General features: G+C 43.0%; 1 protein-coding gene across 4 annotated transcripts in view; it reads left to right on the forward strand.

Moving 5' to 3' along the window:
• Positions 1-22,521, forward strand: part of ARHGAP36 (Rho GTPase activating protein 36) — a 78,769-nt gene that overhangs the window by 22,516 nt on the left and 33,732 nt on the right. For all 4 annotated transcript variants that reach the window (XM_038416442.2, XM_038416438.2, XM_038416441.2 and 1 more), the window contains exons 2-3: positions 2,086-2,242; positions 18,184-18,246. In XM_038416442.2, coding sequence (XP_038272370.1) covers positions 2,107-2,242; positions 18,184-18,246 — 199 coding nt within the window. In that variant the 5' untranslated portion in view covers positions 2,086-2,106. The remainder of the gene's footprint in view (positions 1-2,085; positions 2,243-18,183; positions 18,247-22,521) is intronic.

The following is a 22,521-nucleotide window of genomic DNA, read 5'->3' on the forward strand; positions in this document are numbered from 1 at the left end:
AAGAATTTGGTCAGCTATGTTGCTGGGAATATGTGGTAAGAATTTTACTTTGAACCAAGTCTAGTTCGTTAAATTTAATTACTAGAAAGCATTTATCTTTATTTCTTTTGTGACCGTTTCTGACTTTAATGCCTTACACTTGTACTCACTTAAAATCTGTGTTTTTGTTGTTCAATAACCTTGTTTTATTCCTTGATCAAAACTAATCCAGCGTTGTGAATTGTTTGGGTAACTCCATTTAAAGTAGCAGACTCTTGTATATTCGTCCCTTACAGGGGCAATGGACCTAAAATATCTAAACTCTCCAGGAGAGGGCTGGACAATACAGGACACCTGTTTTGGGGGGAAATTCAGGACTGGGAGTGCATTGGGGTCACCCTGCAAGGGGTAATCAAGGCTGGTGGAAGGCAGAGTGTGACTGGTATATTGTTGATAGGCTGCTGGGGTCCGAGTTGCTGGACCAGGGCTGTGGCTATTCACAGACACTCAGGATGTGACCTGCATGTTGTCAGGCTGTTTGTGAGTGGCCCAGGTTGGGAGCTACAGCAGCAAAGCACTGTGAGGCACCCCAGGTTTCAGGGCAGGCAGTGCACAATCCCTCATTAGTCTGGATTTAACCCCTGAATGAGAGACAGACCCAAACCATTCTTCCCCTATTCCCACCTATTCTTGCATCCCTGATCACCTTCCCCATCCAGGGAGCATTTGCTTATGTAGTTTGTTTTCAAAACAGTTTTAATGTTTTCTGAATATTCTGCAGTATTCAGATTACACTTCCCCAAAATAATAATTAAAAAAAACTTTGGTGGAGGCAGATTGGAGCAATATGGTTACCCTTTTACTTCAGAATTCTGCCCAAACTGGATTTGAATTTACAGTGCCAGTGCTCAGAGTCAATGAGCCGAATATAGCTCCTGTTATGTAGAAGTAGTTTTCCAGATGGTTAGTCTCTCTCTCTGCTCGTGCTCAGCATAATCTGTTAGGCATGCGAATAGGCAAATGAGCCTTCCCAAGTATCTAAGTGGAGAAGCAAACTCTTTAAATCTGGTTTCAGAGTAGCAGCCGTGTTAGTCTGTATTCGCAAAAAGAAAAGGAGTAATTGTGGCATCTTAGAGACTAACAAATTTATTAGAGCATAAGCTTTCGTGAGCTACAGCTCACTTGCATCCGATGAAGTGAGCTGTAGCTCACGAAAGCTTATGCTCTAATAAATTGGTTAGTCTCTAAAGTGCCACAAGTACTCCTTTTCGTCTTTTAATCTGGTGATTGCCAGGCACTCTGGTGGGGTAACCCTTGAGCAATGGAGACCCTGGTGTGAAGATCTGAACCCTGGTTTGATCACTGTCTGTGAGCAAAAAAGGCTACCAGAATCTGTCAACATTTATTAAAAAAAGGTTTTTCCTTGGTGCTGTATTTTGGGAACCCCTTGGTTAAATGCTCCCAAATTTGGGTCACTGCCCTTACCATGCCCCTCTGTGAGGCATCCCAAATTTCAAGGCAACTTGATAACTGTACAAATTTTGGAGCATTTAGAACAGAAAGCTGGTTTTGATCTTAATTACAGCAGACCTGTTTCTTTGCTATAATAAAGAATAATAATGGCAATTAATAATAAAATGGCACACTGCCAAAAAGAAGACAATCCACTGCATATGCTTCTTCCTTTGAGGGACAGGATGAGAGAAGAGCCAACATGTGAGAGATGAATAGTCACATGGCTTATGCACTGCTGGAAGGTGCTCAATCTGTGGTATAAAAACGTATATAGAAGAGAACTAAATTGGCCCTCCTCTGCACTCAGAATCAGGAATGCACAGCTTGGCAGGACCCAGAGATCTTGGCTTGTACTGTAGTGATACATGTGCCCCAGAGGCCAGAGTTAAGGTTGGCTGCAGAACCTCAGCTGGCCTTCCACACTTCTGAGTGCTTCTCTTTGCAATCTGAACATCATTGATGTATTTTTTGGTGTAAGTGGGGGTAGTTGGGATTGAAAGTTTCTATACAGTTGTCAGATTTTTACCACTCCTCTCCCAAGCAAAACAGTTTCGATTTTCCACTTTTCATGTTTTCTCATTTATATTTCAGGGGAATTTTACCAAAGCTTCTATGTTGGGACAGAGAGTCAGAATGCAGCCTGTGCCTCTGCATAGTCTCTCAGAGCTGGAGAGAGCCTGTCTGCAAGAAATCACCTTTTACCAGCTGCAAAAAAAGAACATGATCAGTGGTATCAGCCTTTCTAAAGGTAAGGAGAGGAGACATGCCTTATCTAAGGGCAGTGGATTACATCAGTGGTTCTAAGCCAGGGCTCTGGGGCCCTGGGGGTGGGAGGGGACAGTAGCCGCTTGCACAGGGTCCACCAAGCAGGGCTGGCATTAGACTTACTGGGGCCCAAGGCAGAAAGCTGAAGCCCCATTGCATGGGGTTGAACCCCGGAGCCCCGCCACCCAGGGCTGAAGCCGAAGCCTGAGCAATGTAGCTTTGTGAGTCCCCCTGTGGCATGGGGCCCTGGCAATTGTCCTACTTGCTACCCTCTAACGCCGGCCCTGGCTTTTACATGTAGAAAAACTGGTGTTGTGGCACAGGTGGGCCATGGAGTTTTTACAGCATGTTGGTGGGGCCTCAGAAAGAAAAAGGTTGAGAACCCCTGGACTACATAACTCCAGTCATTGTCATTATCTATTACTGCTGCTGTTTTTAATAATAATGATAATACATTGGCTGACATTTTGGACATCTCTGCACAATTGTTTCTTGATTTTGAACCAAATTGTTACTGCTTTGGGTCAGAGCCATCCTCAAGGCATCAGCCTTGCTAATAGGACTTTCCCTTCCTTTGGAGCATGGGAACATGACCTTGCCTGTTCACTGATATGATCCCTTTAATCTCACGCAGATGTAAAAACTTCTGGCAGATTCTTCAAATGGGAATAAATTAATCATGTTGGATGGGACAGATTTTCTCTGCTCTGCTTTGGAGAATCCTGGAGTTCAGCACAGAGTCTTGGTTCTAGGAGACTGGTGCTTAGTTAGACTTATTAAAATACACAACTAGGAAATAGAAAAGGAGTACCCGTGGCACCTTAGAGACTAACAAATTTATTAGAGCATAAGCTTTCGTGAGCTACAGCTCACTTCATCGGATGTAATACATCCGATGAAGTGAGCTGTAGCTCACGAAAGCTTATGCTCTAAGAAATTTGTTAGTCTCTAAGGTGCCACGGGTACTCCTTTTCTTTTTGCGAATACAGACTAACACGGCTGCTACTCTGAAACAACTAGGAAATGTCACTAATATGAATTGACAGATAAATATAGCAGATCCACAGAGATAGTTTCTCTGCATCTTGGCATAAACAGGAGCTGTCAGACTAAATGAGACCAGACCAAGGCTCCACCTACTCAAGTATCCTGCCTCTGACAATGGCCAGTGAAAGTTGCTGCAGAGCAAGGTTCAACAAACTCTATGGTGGCAGCTATGGAATAGCCTGGTCGCTGGGAAAGTTTCTTCTTCACCTCATCAGTTATTAGAATTTGGTCTATGTGCTGAAGCGGGAAGGCTTAAAGCCCTTCCAAAGCATTTGGTTATTTATTTCATCCTTTCTATTACAAGCCCTGCTGTTCTTAGCCATTAAATAGCCAGTCCTGGTCAGAACCCTACTAAGATCCTGGCCTCAGTGGTATCTTGTGGCAGTGAGTCCCATATGCTATTTCTGCATTGTGTGAAAAAATATTTCTTTGTATCAGTTTGGAATCTGCTGCCTTTCATTCATGGCATCCCCACGTTCTTGTGGCAGGAGAGTAGGAAGAGAAAGGACGGTCTCATGGTAAGAGAGTTGAATGCTGCCCCGAAGAATTGGATTCTATCTCTATGAGATACAAGGCACACTACCTGACCCCCAGGTCTAATGCTTGTGTTTACTGACTCACTGCATCATTTTTTTTACCCATCTATAGAATGAGGATGATAATTACACACACTCTAGGTTTGCCACCTGTTTGGCTTTTACCCAGACAGTCTGGCTTTTGCCTTCAGTGTCTGGGTGCCATAATGGGTTGCCAGGTGCCCAGTTTTTGACTGGACAGTCTGGTTGAAAAGGGGACCCGGGGCCTTGTGGGAAGAGGCAGAGCAGGGGTGGGGCCTATGTGTTACCTGCACACACTAGGGCACCTCACCTTTTCCCAGTCTGTAGGGCTCCAGGCATAACCCAGTTAATTTAGGTACCCCCCACCTTTTCCCAATTCGTAGGGCTCCAGGCGAAAAGCACCTACCTTTACCCAATTTATAGGGCTCAGGGCCACCTGTACCCAATTCATAGGGCTCAGGGTATAACTAACCTGGGGGGAAGGGATAACTCAGTGGTTTGAGCATTGGCCTGCTAAACCCTGGGTTGTGAGTTCAATCCTTAAGGAGGCCATTTAGGGATCTGGGGCAAAAATTGGGGATTGGTCCTGCTTTGAGCAGGGGGTTAGACTAGATGACCTCCTAAGGTCCCTTCCAACCCTGAGATTCTATGACTATTCTATGATTCTGTGACTTTAAGTACCCACACTCTTTCCTAATACATAAGGCTCCAGGTGTATACTACTTCTGCAGCTTTGCAGGACCTTTTGCCAGTGAAAGAACCTTAGTCTCTAAGGTGCCACGGGTACTCCTTTTCTTTTTGCGAATACAGACTAACACGGCTGCTACTCTGAAACCAGTAATATACTACATACCCTCTATTTATTAACAATCACCAAAAACAGACTGTACACGCTACACATACAGTGCTCACTACTCCCAATAAGACAGCTAACCCTTTCTTGATTGCCAGTCAGAATCAGGTCCATCTGAGGGACTCCAGTTTCTGCATGGTGTCATTGGCAGCGTGTTGAGGTCCGGCAGCTCTGATCTTTGGGGCTGTGTCCTGGAGTTAATTCCCAAAGAACTTCTTTTTGGACCCCAGTTTATATAGTGAAATTTGAGTCCTTTTTAGCTGTATCTTAACCAATCATTTTACTGAAATCTATCTAACCAATCCTAACAGATTGTAACATAATTCTTTAACCAATTATATCCCACTACCCTAATTAATTTACACCTAGCAAAATTAATTATACAGCAGACAGAAACAATTAAAGAACCAGACAGAGACCATACAGGTAAACAATAGGGAAGTGGAGACCATAATGACAAAACAATAAAGAAATGAGGGTTTCACAATCACTACTATTGATAAGTGATTTCTTGACAGACAGAATGCTATCAAACTAAGTTTTCTTTAGCCATCTTAAGATCTGTTTCTTTTTCTGGTGATAGTGGGTGCCATTAGGATGGGGTCTCCTTCTTAACAGCCCGATATTACATTGTTTTAATGAAATTTAGATGGAATGTGAGGATGTGACTTCCTGCTTCTCAGCTAATGGCTGCTGCTTGGCTGCTCTTTTAATCAGGCTGCAAACGAAGACCTTAGGCTTTAGGCCTTACAATATGGCTGCAGACAAAGGCCTTATCCTTATAGTCCATTACTTAATGACACTTTTACCAAAGCTGTCATTACTATTTCTGAAGTCCAATACTCAGACCTGCTGAGCTTGGGCTTGCCTCCTGGGTACAATTAACCAGGGCCCTATTTGATTTTGCATGGTAACTTTCTGTAGTTTCTGAACAGTTCTCTTCATCCAGCAAGCCAAAGCTACTATGCTTACTAATAAAGCCAGTTGGATTCCAGTGATCACCACAATGGGGTGAACCATGATATTTAGCATATCAGTTGCAGAAGGTGACCACCCTAATAGTGTTTTTCATCATGAGTGATATCCTGCATTTGCAATGGTTTTTAGTACATGAGTGATTTCTGTATTATTATGTTGTACTTTAATACGTATTTGTTCTCCCGTCTTTGCAATATTTTGTAAATGCGAATGTAACATAGGATGGATTAAAAATTTTTTTATCATGGTCCTATTCGTGCCTAAGATTATAGGCATTACATTGTGATACAACTGTGGTTTAAACTTTAAGTAGTTTACAATTCATACAGGTACATAGTATTCAAAATCACAACTTTTAATCTTTGTAATGTTGCAGAAACATCTATTAACTAAACAAGTTATAAAATACAATTCCTTATCATTTACTACTACCATTGGACAATGACTTTTAACACAAACCCATCCCCTTCCTGCATATACAACAGCTGACTTTTGTGTAGTGAATATATTAAACATACAATGTTAAGGTTTTTTGTCTTTAACATAGAAACATTTATCTTTTTCTTGTAAATTTTGATTTTTACACACACATCCCAATTTTTTATTGGCTACACACTGAAACATGTTAATGGTATTCCATTGTTGGGTTTTTTTTTTAAATATGCCCAGGAATGATGATCAGTGGAATACATAACCACGTTTTTTGTTAATTGGATTTTTACAGGTACCACTGGATATATATTAATAGTTAGACTGGGGTGTACAGTTACTACATATGCTTGTAGAACCATTTGAACTTTATTTAGGGTAAAATTTACCAATTTTTTTACCACATCATTAATTGCTTCTCCCCTTCTGTAACATTTTCCCACAACAACATTTTTATTTCCAAAGGTAAATTTCCTTGCATGCCTTCCCAAATTATTTGAATAACTAACTGCTGACTTATTTTCTGGGCCTGTGTACAGGCTAATGCTAAGCACACATTTTCTTGTACTCGCAAAAAGAAAAGGAGTACCCGTGGCACCTTAGAGACTAACAAATTTATTAGAGCATAAGCTTTCGTGAGCTACAGCTCACTTCATCGGATGCATTTGGTGGAAAAAGCAGAGGAGAGATTTATATACACACACACAGAGAACATGAAACAATGGGTTTATCATACACACTGTAAGGAGAGTGATCACTTAAGATAAGCCATCACCAGCAGCAGGGGGGGGAAAGGAGGAAAACCTTTCATGGTGACAAGCAAGGTAGGCTAATTCCAGCAGTTAACAAGAATATCAGAGGAACAGTGGGGGTGGGGGGTGGGTGGGAGGGAGAAATACCATGGGGAAATAGTTTTACTTTGTGTAATGACTCATCCATTCCCAGTCTCTATTCAAGCCTAAGTTAATTGTATCCAGTTTGCAAATTAATTCCAATTCAGCAGTCTCTCGTTGGAGTCTGTTTTTGAAGCTTTTTTGTTGAAGTATAGCCACTCTTAGGTCTGTGATCGAGTGACCAGAGAGATTGAAGTGTTCTCCAACTGGTTTTTGAATGTTATAATTCTTGACGTTTGATTTGTGTCCATTCATTCTTTTACGTAGAGACTGTCCAGTTTGGCCAATGTACATGGCAGAGGGGCATTGCTGGCACATGATGGCATATATCACATTGGTAGATGCGCAGGTGAACGAGCCTCTGATAGTGTGGCTGATGTGATTAGGCCCTATGATGGTATCCCCTGAATAGATATGTGGACAGAGTTGGCAACGGGCTTTGTTGCAAGGATAGGTTCCTGGTTCCTTGCAACAAAGCCCGTTGCCAACTCTGTCCACATATCTATTCAGGGGATACCATCATAGGGCCTAATCACATCAGCCACACTATCAGAGGCTCGTTCACCTGCGCATCTACCAATGTGATATATGCCATCATGTGCCAGCAATGCCCCTCTGCCATGTACATTGGCCAAACTGGACAGTCTCTACGTAAAAGAATGAATGGACACAAATCAGACGTCAAGAATTATAACATTCAAAAACCAGTTGGAGAACACTTCAATCTCTCTGGTCACTCGATCACAGATCTAAGAGTGGCTATACTTCAACAAAAAAGCTTCAAAAACAGACTCCAACGAGAGACTGCTGAATTGGAATTAATTTGCAAACTGGATACAATTAACTTAGGCTTGAATAGAGACTGGGAATGGATGAGTCATTACACAAAGTAAAACTATTTCCCCATGGTATTTCTCCCTCCCACCCCCCCCCCACCCCCACTGTTCCTCTGATATTCTTGTTAACTGCTGGAATTAGCCTACCTTGCTTGTCACCATGAAAGGTTTTCCTCCTCCTCCCCCCCCCCCCCCCCCCCCCCCCGCTGCTGGTGATGGCTTATCTTAAGTGATCACTCTCCTTACAGTGTGTATGATAAACCCATTGTTTCATGTTCTCTGTGTGTGTGTATATAAATCTCTCCTCTGCTTTTTCCACCAAATGCATCCGATGAAGTGAGCTGTAGCTCACGAAAGCTTATGCTCTAATAAATTTGTTAGTCTCTAAGGTGCCACGGGTACTCCTTTTCTTTTGGCGAATACAGACTAATACGGCTGCTACTCTGAAACCTGTCATTTTCTTGTACTGTATCCATAGTCCCTGCTAAAAGTAACAGATTCTTTTTCCCTTGCTGTTGCCATACTGGCAGTATTTTAGCAAATAATTGTTGTCCCATTTCTAATTTTGACAAGGATACACTGATGGGCTTTTCCAATTCTTGTATTTTAGCTGTAACATAACTTCGTTTGTTTGCCATTACCTCTAGATTAGTAACATCCAGTACTTCAACTCCTAATCCATTTTCACCCAAAGCAGTTTAATTCACTTCTTGGGAGTCTTTTTTTAGGCTACCCACCCCTCTTGGCTGCCAGCCAAATCCAATAACCTTTAGAAGTTTATATTGAAATAATATTAGGGCAGCTATACCTTCACTGGACCTTTATGTACTGCCCCTTATAGTAATCAGTGAAGGTGTTCCAATGCTTTCCTTTCCTTACATTCAATTTTATACAACACCCAGGTGCAATCAGTTGTGCTTGTGTGCTGGAAGTTGATTAAGACTTGCCAATTATTACTGATTTTTTTCCCCAAGCAACCAGTGTTTTTAATACCCTTCTTTTCCCTTGATAATTTCACTTTGTGCTTCAAAATTTTTTATGTCCATCCTTTTATTCCCACCAACAGATAAACCTTGTGTTTCATGCATATGATGCTTTTATCACCTAAGGATGTTTCCCTGTTAACAGACTGGCGTTCCTTGACCTCTGGCCTTTTGCAACATTGGTTTTTGTAAATACAGTTAAAATGCTTATTAATCCTTTTTTGCCTAACGCAGTATCCTCTCTTTTTGTAACACAATACACAACAATGCAAGCAACAAGACAAACACCACAAAACAAACATAAAACACAAAATACAATTTTTGTCGCAACAGTAGATTCATGGTATTTTGGGTTGCTCTTTAGCTGGTACCAGCTTTTCCTGATTTTTTGAAAGACAAAAAGAACATGTTTCTACCCCTTTTGGGATGGCAGATTATTGCTTAAAATATTCCTTTCTTTTACAAATACACTTGTTGATTGCAGGCAAAACAGAGGAATTACCCCCATGCTTTCTTGTGTTTTTGTTCTATAGGCAGGCCAGGTTTAATGGCTTTTACCCTTTAAGGGTGAATTAACCCACTGTTCAGTTATTAATTTCATGCGGTCGTGTACCCCAATTTCCCTTTTCATACAGCAGACCAGGTTTGTAATGTTTTTTTGCTGTGCTAAGCTTTAAGTTCATTTACAGCTAATAGCTGAAAAGCATTACCCTACGACCTTAAAGGTTTTTTCCAAAGGTCATACACACTATACATTGTTACAGGGGTACTTATTAAACTTAAATTTATCCCAATGTTTAATATGAACAATAACATTAGCATTAAATCTATTAAAGGTATCTTGTTATACCATGCCTTTTTATTTAGACAATTTGTTTTTGAGGCCAGTGTGTTCAATGTTTTTTTGAAATTTTTGTATAGGCTTTTTAATTTAATTATATTCTTGGGGATTTGGTGAATTAAAAGGTAGGGGTGTCATGCATATAAGCAGACCCCTTTTGTACCTGTCTTCAGATTTCAGCACTGTGCATACACACAAAAAAGTATTTTTTTTCTACTTAGGGTTAACCTGTCCCTCTTATTCTTAGGGTTGACTTCTTTTTTCACCTTTTTTGGGGGGGGTCATAATTTGAGCCTTTTGGTTTCAGGTAGTTTGTTTGTGACCAGGTATATCCTTTATCTGCAGCTCCTTTGTGCTGCCATTTATGGGCAGTTCTGTCCGTCCTCTATCAGTTAGGTAATTTGACTCAACACAGACGCTTTCTGGCTTGCTTTTGGATCCAAAGTCATCAGCAGAGCTCAGAGACTCTGTCTTAAAAGGGACACAATCAACTTCCACCAGAGTTTTGATTTCTTTCCACTTCAACTCCTGCTTTCAAAACACACGATCTGAAAAAGAAAATACAACCTATTGCGAGCCCTAATGAAATTTTAATTAAGTAGGATGTTTTGTTTGTATTTCTTTTACTCCTTCTACGATATACATTGCCCATGTCCTGGGAAAAATGCACATTCCTTCCATAATTTAACTTTTATAACTTTTATAACTTTTAGCCACATCAATTTTTACATACGGTGTAACTGTTTCTTTTGCGCTCACAAAGTTTTCATGTACCCTTATCAAAGTGACAGTCTAATTACTCAAAGCCACCTTAAGGCTCAGTGTTCCTAATGTTGCTTTTTTTGTGTGCGCATCTCACCCCTACTGTTGCTTCAGAGGGACACTGTCTTTTTTTTAATTTCTTTTTTTTTTTTAACTACAGCTCTTATCTGCTATTTTGTTACAAATCCAGAATCTCTTCCCATTCTCCTGGGTTTGACTGACCTGCTGCAGCCACAGCTTTGGTCTTTAAAAATATATTGAACTTTATAAAGCATTGATGTACCATAAGGGTTAAATGCTAAATACCAAAGGAAAACAACACTAGTTACCTATGTCTGGAAAAAAAGTGTCTATCAGTTTTGCAACTTTGAATGAAAGTTTCAAATGGATTTTAGTGGTATTATTTAAAAACAAAACAAAATTAATACATCTTAAACCTACAAATCAGGAGTATTAATTTAGGTCTTTAAAACCTCACATATTTACACAATATACGTATATACATACACACAGATACATACATACTCTTTTGCTTAACATCCCTTACACTGCTTTAATTTTCATACAGCTGTACATAGATTACATTTGTATACATTTGGGGGCAGTTAAGTTCCAATAGAAACCCCTTATGTTCTTTTAGCGAATTTGACTAAATTGTTTATAGTCAAATGATTTAAATCAGATTGTCTCTTTGCCTGGCTTATTTACAGACATTCCTTTGGAAAAGGGCCCATTTTTCCTTCAGAATGGCTGCAAAGAAACCAAGAATTCTTTTCCTATAACAGGTTTCAGAGTAGTAGCTGTGTTAGTCTGTATTCGCAAAAAGAAAAGGAGTACTTGTGGCACCTTAGAGACTAACAAATTTATTTGAGCATAAGCTTTCGTGAGCTACAGCTCACTTCATTGGATGCATTCAGTGGAAAATACAGTGGGGAGATGATTTATATGTATATAAATCATCTCCTACTGTATTTTCCACTGAATGCATCCGAAGAAGTGAGCTGTAGCTCATGAAAGCTTATGCTCAAATAAATTTGTTAGTCTCTAAGGTGCCACAAGTACTCCTTTTCTTTTTCCTATAACACTTTCCTTAATAACATTTTCACAACGTTCAACTGCTTAATTCCCTTCAGCCTTTGCAGAGTTAACTTCTCACTCTTTCCATAAATCACTTGCTTATCTCCCAAAATGACACCTTCATTAGCTCAGATAAAAAGAAAAGGAGTATTTGTGGCACCTTAGAGACTAACAAATTTATTAGAGCATAAGCTTTCGTGAGCTACAGCTCACTTCATCGGCTGCATCCGATGAAGTGAGCTGTAGCTCACGAAAGCTTATGCTCAAATAAATTTGTTAGTCTCTAAGTTGCCACAAGTATTCCTTTTCTTTTTGCGAATACAGACTAACACGGCTGCTACTTTGAAACCTGTCATTAGCTCAGATGTCACCATTTCAGGTATTGTCCCAGGGATCTGAAATCCCCATGCCTGTACTTACTCCTTTCTTTACTCCTGCCACTACGCCCCCAGGGCTCCGAACCTGTTTTTCAATCTCTTTATCTGTTGCCTGCCTCCTTGTCTGGGCCCGATCCTGCTTTCCTTGCTGAACAGTCCTTTCCCGTGGGCACAGGCTTTGTCCCACTACCCATTTAGTAAGGAGAGTGGGCTCCTCAACTAGCCTCCCCCTCCTTTTCTTCATTTCCTTTTTCTCTTGTTGTTCTGGGGTGGTCATTCTGCCAGATAAGTAGCGACCCTTTCTGACAGAAGGCTCAGGTACTCTGCTATTATTTACTGTAAGAAGAAAAGGAGTACTTGTGGCACCTTAGAGACTAACAAATTTATTTGAGCATAAGCATCCGATGAAGTGAGCTGTAGCTCACGAAAGCTTATGCTCAAATAAATTTGTTAGTCTCTAAGGTGCCACAAGTACTCCTTTTCTTTTTGTGAATACAGACTAACACGGCTGCTACTCTGAAACCTGTCATTATTTACTGTGTTAGACTTTAACAGTTCAGTCCAAAAGACCTCAGGCTGCCCGCATTCTTTCCACCAAAATTGTTACCTGCACACATTAGGGCACCCCCACCTGTTCCCAATTCGTAGCGCTCCATTGAAAAGCACCTACCCTTACGCAATCCGTACGGCTCAGGACCACCCGTACCCAATTAGTAGGGCTCAGGGTGTAACTAACCTGGTCAATTTAAGTACCCACACTCTTTCCCAATACACAGGGCTCTGGGTATATACCTACTTCTGCAGCTTTGCAGGACCTTTTGCCAGAGAAAGAGCCTTCCACAGTAATATACTACATACCCTCTATTTATTAACAATCACCAAAAACAGACTGCACACGCTACACATACAGTGCTCACCACTCCCAATAAGACAGCTAACCCTTTCTTGATGGCCAGTCAGAATCAGGTCCATCTGGGGGACTCCAGTTTCTGCATGGTGTCATTGCCAGAGTGTTAAAGTCTGGCAGCTCTAATCTTTGAGGCTGTGTCCTGAAGTTGGTTCCCAAAGAACTTCCTTTTGAACCCCAATTTATGTAATAAAATTTAAGTCCTTTTTAACTGTACCTTAACCAATCATTTTATTAAAATCTATCTAACCAATCCTAACATATTGTAACATAATTCTCGAACCAATAACATCCCACTATCCTAATTAACTTACACCTAGCAAAATTAATTATACAGCAAACAAAAACCATACAGGTAAACAATAGGAAAGTAAAAACCATAATAACAAAACAATAAAAAAAAATTTCACGACCACAACTATTAATAAATAATTTCTTAACAAACAGAATGCTATCAAACTAAGTTTTCTTTAACCATCTTAAAATCTGTTTTGTTTATCTGGTGATAGCGGGTACCATTAGGATGGGGTCTCCTTCTTAACAGCCTGATATTACATTGTTTTAATGTAATTATATGGAATGTGAGGATGTGACTTCCTGCTTCTCAGCTAATGGCTGCTGCTTGGCTGCTCTTTTAATCTGGCTGCAAACGAAGGTTTTAGGCCTTACAATATGGCTGCAAACAAAGGTCTTATCCTTACATAGGGAAGAGCAGGAGAAGGGGGCAAGACCTTGAGGATAGAGGTGGAGGAGGGGCAGGGCCTGGGGGAAGAGGCTGGGCAGGGCTGAGGCCCTGGGGGCAAGAGATGGAGCTGGGATGGGGCCTTGGGGAAGACGCAGGGCAGGGGGCAGGGCCTTGTGGTCTGGTGACCAGCAATTAGAAAGGTAGCAACCCTAATATAATCACCTACCTCATTTGGGGAGTGTAAAGGCTAATCAGTTAATGTACATACAGGGCTTCAAACAGGCAAAGTTCTACATAATGCCAAGTACTCCAAAAATCAGGCCCAACACTTCTCAAATTGGGCACCCAAAATTAATGGAGATTTTTGCAAATTATAAATTTAATCTCTCAGCCTCCATGCCCCATTTCTGTGAAACCAGACAATACTTGGTCATCTCTCAGAGACATTGGGAAGATAAACATTAATATGGCTGAAGCATTGTGATGCTGCAAAGAGATCACCCTGGAAATGCTTGGTTAGAAATGTAGTAATTCTGTATGGTGGCAGTAAATAAGGCAGGGGCCACAAACTGAACAATGAGGAACAAAAGAAATATTGAATTCCCTGAGCACGGTCCCTCCTGGACACTGAATAAGGCAGAGTCCCGTGGGAAAAATACTATATGATCATGTAATTAAAGACATCATTATTATGCATATGCACGGGGTGGGGGGACAGAATTTAAGGCTGCATGGGCAACCTGTTGGCATTTCTAATTATTGGGTGTTTGACTTTGCAACTAAATAACATACTTTAAACATAGATTTTTCTATGTCATAGGAAACAGACTCATAGATTTTTAGATTCATAGATTCCAAGGCCAAAGGGGACCATTGTGATTGTCTAGTCTGACCTATGTTTAGAGCTAAAATCACCTAAATGTGTTGTGATTGGTCACTGTTAATGGGGCAAGATTACTGCCCCTTTCTGGACATTGCTCTATGGATATCAATGGGGAATGGAGCTGTCATAAATATAAAGGGAAGGGTAAACACCTTTAAAATCCCTCCTGGCCAGACGAAAAATCCTTTCACCCTTTCACCAGTGGCAGCAATAAAGTCCAAGGGCAAAAGGTAAAATAATTTGTACCTTGGGGAAGTTTTAACCTAAGCTGGTAAAAATAAGTTTAGGGGGTTTTTATGCAGGTCCCCACATCTGTACCCTAGAGTTCAGAGTGGGGAAGGAACCTTGACAGGAGTGGATGAGCTTCACCATCAGGGCAGCCCCCACACCTGGGGCGGTGGTGGAATCTACCTTCTCACTCTTGGGCCATTGCTGAAGAGATTGGGTCCCTCCCTTTGGTCCAATCACATCGCACAGGCTTTGGCTGGCTGCTGAACCCCTGAGCTGTGCACCTACAGTTCCTGCTCTCACCCCCTGCCTAATGTGCCAGTTTCCTTCCCCACCTTATTCCCCTTTTCTCAGTCTCCTCCTTCGTGCTGTCCATGTAAGGAAAGTCTAGCTTAGCCCCCAACACAGCTTCACCTGGTGTGACATTGATGTGAGCTTGGGAGCAGAAAGGCAGGTAAAGCAGCACTTGTAAACAGCCTGATGCTACTAAGTGTTGGCTGGATCTGAGAGGCTGCTCGTACCACACAACGGGTCCAAACCATCCTAGCAGCCACCTTCTCTCTTTCAAAAATAAATAAGATAAAACCATCTGTCACAGGGTTGGCCGTAGACCAAACACTGCCCCAGGTAAGGAGCGTCTTTGGTGCCCCCCTTCCTTTTGTTGAACTGTGAATATCTTATTTTTTATTTCTTTTGTAGCCCATTTCATAACTTTGAGGCATGATTTGCATGCATGATTTATCCCTGTCCTATAAGACAATAAATTTGAACCCTTAGGATCTGTAAATGTGTATTTATTCATGCTATATCCTTGCGAGCGCATGGCAGACAGCATGCTAGGAGGTTCAAGGAAAATGTAGTTCTCAGAAAGTCTGGAAGGTTCCACGATATTCTACAAAGGTCCAGAACATTCTATGCGGTTAATGAAAAATGAATCTACATACAGAATACCTGGAAGATTTTACTTCAAATATTCTATTTTCCCTTTTGTCACTAACAACAAAAACAGGACCCCGAGCCTGGTGCCCCCCAATCCTGGCACCCCAAGCGGTTGCCTGGGTAGCCTTCTCCTTAACCTGGCCCTGATCTGTCATATCATCTACAAAAGAGTAAAACAAGAAACTTCCCATCTTAACAACTCTGTACAGCTAAAGGAAAAAAATAAGGGGAAGTGTTACACTTGGAGCCTTGACTTGGGAAGTTGCAGACACTCCTTTGGCTGTGTGCATAATAAAAGATTAACAGTGGGACACAGCAGCAATAACTGGATTCAAAGCTCCAAACCTGGCTGTTCATGTTGTAAAATAAACCAGGGTTTCTTCTCTAACTGAGCCCCAGTCACTCCCCCTTTATTGACACAAGGATATGCAGGATAGAGGGAAGCCGGAGAAGTTTGGAGAACTAGGAGGCTGTCCCCAGAGGGAGGAGCAGGTTAGGGTGACCAGATGTCCTGATTTTATAGGGACAGTCCCGATTTTTGGGTCTTTTTCTTATATAGGCTTCTATTACCTCCCACCCCTTGTCCCGATTTTTCACATTTACTGTCTGGTCACCCTAGAGCAGGTTGGGTTGGAGGGGATGTGGTGAATGGAATATGAATAGCATTCTACCTCCCGCTTTGAGCTGGGTTCAAATGTCTAGGAGTTCCTCTTAAAATCTAACACACATCACAGACTCAAGCAGCCCAAGAGAAATCTGGGAAAAACTAAATACCCCCCCTTTAGAGGACTCTGAACAGGCAGCACTTCTTCACACGCAAGCATGGAGTCTGGTGCAAATCAAGGACAGGCTTTATTAGGGAACAAAGAGACACAACATCAACCCGGAAAACAGCAAAAATAGATCTGTATATATAAAACACTCACATGTCACTTTGGCCATTGTCTTGCCACTCAGCTCCCCAACCCTGGTGGGAATGGCAGTGGTAGCGTGTTCAAAGTGCAGCAGTGCCTTTCTGCAGCCACTCCATCCCTGAACCCAACTAGAGCGATTTCAGGGTTAGTGGTGCTGAGCAGGGGGTCCCCCACTGGAGGTCTTTCTGCTCAGCTGCTGCTGCACTTCTTCTTTCTTTTCCTTTGCTCACGCTCTCATTTCAGTCCCACTGTCCCCCAGGCACAGATCTGCAGGATTGGAGCTATGCGCTGGCTTTTACACAGCCTTTTGGGGAAACCCTTCAGTAATGCAGACCCCACAAGGGGTCTTGCTCTTCCTTCAGGATAGGTCTCGCAGCCTCACCACCTCTAAGACTGAGCCTCTGGGCTTCAGTCCTCCTGCTTCACCCCAGGAGCTCTGCTCAGTGAGTCCAGCTAAGATAGACTCCTGGTCAGAGCCGTGTACGCTCTCCAGGGACTAATGCACCTCGGCACGTATTTGCCATGACACCAGGCAGCCTTTTCAGACCAGTAAGTGTATTAGTGATCTGGAACAGAGCCTCAGAAATCCTTAGAGCTACCACAGAGAAATTAAGGTTAAGCCAGGCCATTTGACCTGGCCAGAGAAATCCACCAGCCAAGAGGTAATGGATTCAATTTCAAGCTCTGTCTTTCTCTGACCCAATGGTCCTTAACCTATTTACCATTGTGGACTGCATCCAATACTATCTGTATGGCCCTGAGGATGTCACATGGGTCACAACTGTGTGCTGATTGACCTACAAGCTGCCCATGGGCCGCAGGTGGAGAACCACTGCTCCGACCCTTCATCAGTCCCTGCTGAGAGCTTCTTCTGGAAGCTCATTCTTATCCCCTGCTGTCAACTCTTAACCCTTTGTTCTCAAGCTGGTCTTTGCTTAGCTGCCCTGCTGGGAGGTGAAGGGGGAAATCTTTCCTCTTGGTCACTGATTCCTAGGTGTAAATGATCTGGTCATTGGGTTCTCCCGTTGTCTCTTTTGGATTCAGCATTGATACAGGTTGTTTTCAACAGGTTCTAGCCAGTTCCTTAACAACTCATTCATTGCACCCCTGAAGAGCAAGTCACCCCCCCCCATGTCTCCTGTGCTGCCCCAAGAGCAGATTTAACCCTTCCCCCGCACTGGATAGCAATGCAAAGTACAGAGGGAAACGGAGGTACACACAGGATTCATAAGACTATTATAAAAATTTCCACCTTGTCACACCACTCAGCTCAGAGTTAGTGTTCAGTTCCGGAAAATCCTCAACATATCATTGGAAGGATGTGTAAGTAGAAAGCTTATGGAACTGGCCTCTCTCTGCAGCTGCTCTTTCTCCTGTTTACCATCAGATGTGGCAGGGAGCTCTCTACCACAGGGCTTATAGTTAAACACTTGTGCTTTATAACAAAAAGAGACAATAATGAAGAGTGGCCACAGGCTGCAGGGAAGGGTGGAATGGGGGATGGGTATCATTACAGAGGATATTCTGGTAGGTCCTGGTGAAATGCAACCCCTCCTCCTCTTATATTTGGACACTTGAACAGAAACCTGTAGTAGCCCTTTTGCCGAGTGCGATGGCTTGATGCTGCAAGAGTGGATAGCACCGGGGTAGAAGGGTTGTGGATAGGTTTGGATAGGCTGTGTATTGAAGATGACCTAATGACATGCAGTCTTTTCTCACCTCTTCCGCCCACCAGCTGAACCCAAACGCAACAAATTCATCCGAAGGAAACTGGAGAACTCCTCCAAGGAGAAGAAAGGTGAGTGAATTCCACATTTCAGTCTGGCATTGTGCTCCTCAAAGCCATCATGGTCTTTAAAAATAAGCTAAGCCAAGGCATCCTATCTACCTAGATTCCATTGTGAATTTCTCCTTTGTGTTATGTTATTCCCACCTCTCCCCCAGTGTGTGCATGTGCATGTATAAATATACGGTCATAGGTGCATATGTGTGGATATGGGGGAGTGTTGGTATGTGAACGTGTTACTTCCCAGGGAGCCTGTTCTTGAGTCTCTCCTGCAATGGATTCCCCTTGAGGAGACTGTTCTACAATCCAGGTGCTCCAGCTGTTAAGAACTTTCACCTAAACATTCCTTCTTTCACTTCAGGCACTGGCTCCTTATCCTGCCTCCAACCAAGCTTGCTTACCACTGCATGCACTCCAACACATACATCCATCACTCTAGTATATGTGCACTTCCCTTGGAAAATCAGCAGCAGTGGCACAGGCCCCAGGGGACTCCATAGAGTTTCTGGCATATCTCCTTTTTCGGGGTTGGTGGAGCGGCTTTGCTTGGGATGGGGTTTTGGTCTTTGGTTTGTGTTTGTCTTTTTATGGGTTTTGATTTTGAGGGATGTTGGTTTATTTTATTTTTGTGTGTGAATAAAAAGACAGACCATTCTTACAGGAATTCTTATAGGAATCACCTGGAAATCAAAGATTCCTCCTGCCCCAAACTGTTTTCTGGAAGGTGTCCATAAATGGGTATCCTCCATGGGCAGGGTCATAAATACAGTATTTCCAGGTTCCCTACTGATATACAAAAAACTTTGTATTCTCAGCACTGCCCTGTGCTCTTCTTGCCCTGCCACAAGGCAAGAGTTCATTGCCAACACTCAAATGTTGCAAAAGCCAGGAAATGTAGAATCCCCTTCAAGATTATCAAGACTAAACAAATCGTAGATACTGGAAAACTAGGAACAGAGATAAGGAGACTCTTCCTACACAACATATGCATACAACCTTAATTCTTCCCTTGTGGGGATGGCACGAGGAACTAGGAATACAGTTACCTTAGCCCTCCGCAACCAAACATGCCATTTTTCTCTGTGCCCAGCATAACTTCAGATCAGGACTGCTACTTGTATGTGCCAACAGATCCCCTTTGTGTTCCAGGTAGCACCATTGATCCAGGCTGGGGGCAGAGATCACACTGAACTAAAAAGCTTGGGGAGGTGAAGGAACTATTATCTCTCCCTGAGGAGCTCCTTAAGACAGGGACCACAGGGGCAGAATTAAAGTTGCATGGCTGTGTGGGTGGAAAATGTGTTCTTAATTGCGTATGTCCTGGCTTTGCAGCATTTGTGTTTCGGAATTCAATACTCCCATTCTGAAAGGGCTCAGGGAGCAGGATAAAGTGAATCACCTGAAATCTGCATGTCAGCTTACCTGTGGGTTTTGCACATGAAATTTCCCTTGGATTCTGAGAAAGTGCAGTAGTGAGGATGGCATGACTGAGACATGTTTGGGGAGGGGGCTTCCTGAGTGTTCCTCAGGTACAAGCCGTGCCCGGTCCCTCCAGGCCCTCAAAGAGTTGGAGGGGACAATTGACTGGTTGTGAGGTGTTCAGCTAGCAGCTGAAAGCAGCACTTGGATGACAATGAAGTCCCAAGGTTCCTACTGCACATTGGGCTCAGCGTGGGGGGAATGGCCTCTAACCTCTCCTTTTTCCCAAGAACAGGGGATGGGGATTTGCAGAGCCCCTTCCCCAAATTTTCTTAGTTCTTGCTCCCAATGTGCGGAAACCCCACCCTCCCTGACAACCAGCCCCTCCCTGCACACACTGCTGAGTTGCCCCATGGCCCCAGCTCCAATGGCTCTGACCCCAACATCTCACCTCACACCCTAAGCAACAGCTGCTGTGCCATAGGGCAGCCAGACCCTGGCAAATTCTACAACAGAGCTCCCTTCTGGTTTTGAGCAGCCTGCACTTCTGTCTCCACACACAGCCTGGTAGCTGGCCTTGTTATAGTGCCAGTCCCCCTCCTGGAAAACATTTCCAGCTGAGATTCAGGAGACTGAGAATCTGTAGGGAAGGCTGTCCCCTGCTGCTTTTTCCTCACCTGTTGGAGCTTTTTCAAAGGTTTAGACCAGCTTCCTGTTTAAAAGAGAGCTCTTTCAAGTGCTCTGAAATCTGCATACTTACAATGATTGTCTTGAAATTTGCTATGCCTGATGGGAGTGTAGGGCAGGATTAGTGATCCAAATGTGGGGTCATTTGAATAGGGAATTCCTGAGATACAGCCCTCAGAAAAAAACAAAATAACACAAAACCCAAACAAACATAAAAACACCAGCATTTCATTAAATTCACAGATTCTAGCAAGTTAGTTTGAAACCCACCCGTGGAAGAAATCAGAGAATGGACTGTAAATGTTTGGCGGGGGGGAAATGCTCCATCAAGTTTTTGTTTTTTTAAAAAAGAAATGTAATCTGAGTACAGCAGCCTATCAGAAGGGGCTGGAACTGTTTTGGAAAACAAAATGACACATATGAATGGTCACTGGGAGGGGAGGGCAATTAGAGGTGCAAAAGTAGGTGGAAGGGAGCTTGGGTCTGCTCAGTGATTGATGTATAATTGGAACAGATAGCCGTGGAGGGCAAAGAGTTTGGGGCGCAGGTAAGGGAGACGGGAGGGGTTGGGGGGAGAGGGAGAAGACAGAGGGGCTTGGAGACTGTGAGGGGTAGCGGAGGAATTTGGGAGTTTAGTGGGTGACCTTGGGCAAGTCACTCAACCTCTCTGTGTCTGTTTCCCATCTGTAAAATGGGGATGATTATGTAAAAGTTCTTTGAGATCTACTGGTGAAAAGCACTATATGAAACGGTGTCTTTGGATGACTGTAGCTCACGAAAGCTTATGCTCTAATAAATTTGTTAGTCTCTAAGGTGCCACAAGTACTCCTTTTCTTTTTGTCTTTGGATTATTGCTTAGCCACAGTAGCATATCAACTGAAAACCTGGGAGAGAATGACAATGGTCTAAATGATCACTAACTCCTACTGAAAAACCTTTCTGTCTCTGTTTAAAAAACTGGGCAAGTAAATGGCAAAAAACTTTGTTAACCCAGAGTGAAGGTTATCCGATGATACCTCACGCCCTTCCAGAACATTGAGCTCAGCAAAACTCTAACGTCTAACACCCAGGAAATGCAGAGTTAAGGGAAACGCCCACACAACCATAACTCTGCCTCTTTGAGTGATGCCCTAGTATGCACACACACTTTCGCTCTGCCTTGTCACTGTAATGGACAGACGCTACCTATACTTGCTCTGCACTTGAACACTGAGTCTGTTCCCTGACACCATACCAGACTTGTAAAATTTAACAGCCCCTTCACACAGGATAGCTCCTAAACCTGTACTGTCCCCTACCCATCATTAAACCCAGCCTGCTCTCATATCCCACCTCATGACTGACATTTCCCAGAGCAAGACTACCCCAGTGCCCTGCTCCGGACACATCCTCAATTGAAATGGTGCAGACTGGAACCTCAAGGTCTATGTGCACCTCCTTCCTTTGATCACACACATGGGGCGGTCTTAGACCCAGATCTCCTTATGTCACAGTCACAGCTCTCCTAAGCTGCTCCAGTTTATTCCTCCATCATTCAGTACCATGACACCCAGCACACTGAATACAGCTGCAGTGGATTTAGATACTTCCCAGTGGCTATTGCCAGCTGGGGGGGGGGGGGGGAGGAAGAGTTAAGGCTCTATGGGCATTCACCTTAACTCAGTTTTGCTGAACTCGACATTCCAGAAGAGCGTGAGTCATCAACCTTAATGCTGCGTTAAGTCCAAAAGGAGCCATTAGATGGTCTAGTCTGACCTCCTGTATAGCAGAAGCCTTTACATTTCACCCAGTTAACCCTGTACTGCGCCCAAGTAATTTGTGTTGCACTGTGTCCCAGAAATGCATCCAGTCTGGATGTGAAGATGTCAAGAGTTCAGGTGCTCAGTACCCAGATCTGAAGTCAGATTTTACGATGTGCCCAGCACCCAGTGTGCAACTAATGCACTGACCTCTCTTGGAAATCTGGCCTATCATGGTACTAGACTCTCAAAGTTTATCTAAAGAAAATGTTTATGGGCCTCATGAGGACAAGAAAAATCTTGAACACATGGCCATGGTGTTACTGATGCAGCAATGCCTCCCTGCTCAGTTGCTCTGAGCGGGGAGTTGCCCCATTGCATTGCCATGGGGTGTTAACTCTGAGCCCATCTGACTGGAGGATGCTCCCATCACCATCATCCC

This window comes from Dermochelys coriacea, chromosome 9 (genome assembly GCF_009764565.3).
Source record: "Dermochelys coriacea isolate rDerCor1 chromosome 9, rDerCor1.pri.v4, whole genome shotgun sequence".
In the NCBI taxonomy this organism is placed as follows: domain Eukaryota; kingdom Metazoa; phylum Chordata; order Testudines; family Dermochelyidae; genus Dermochelys; species Dermochelys coriacea.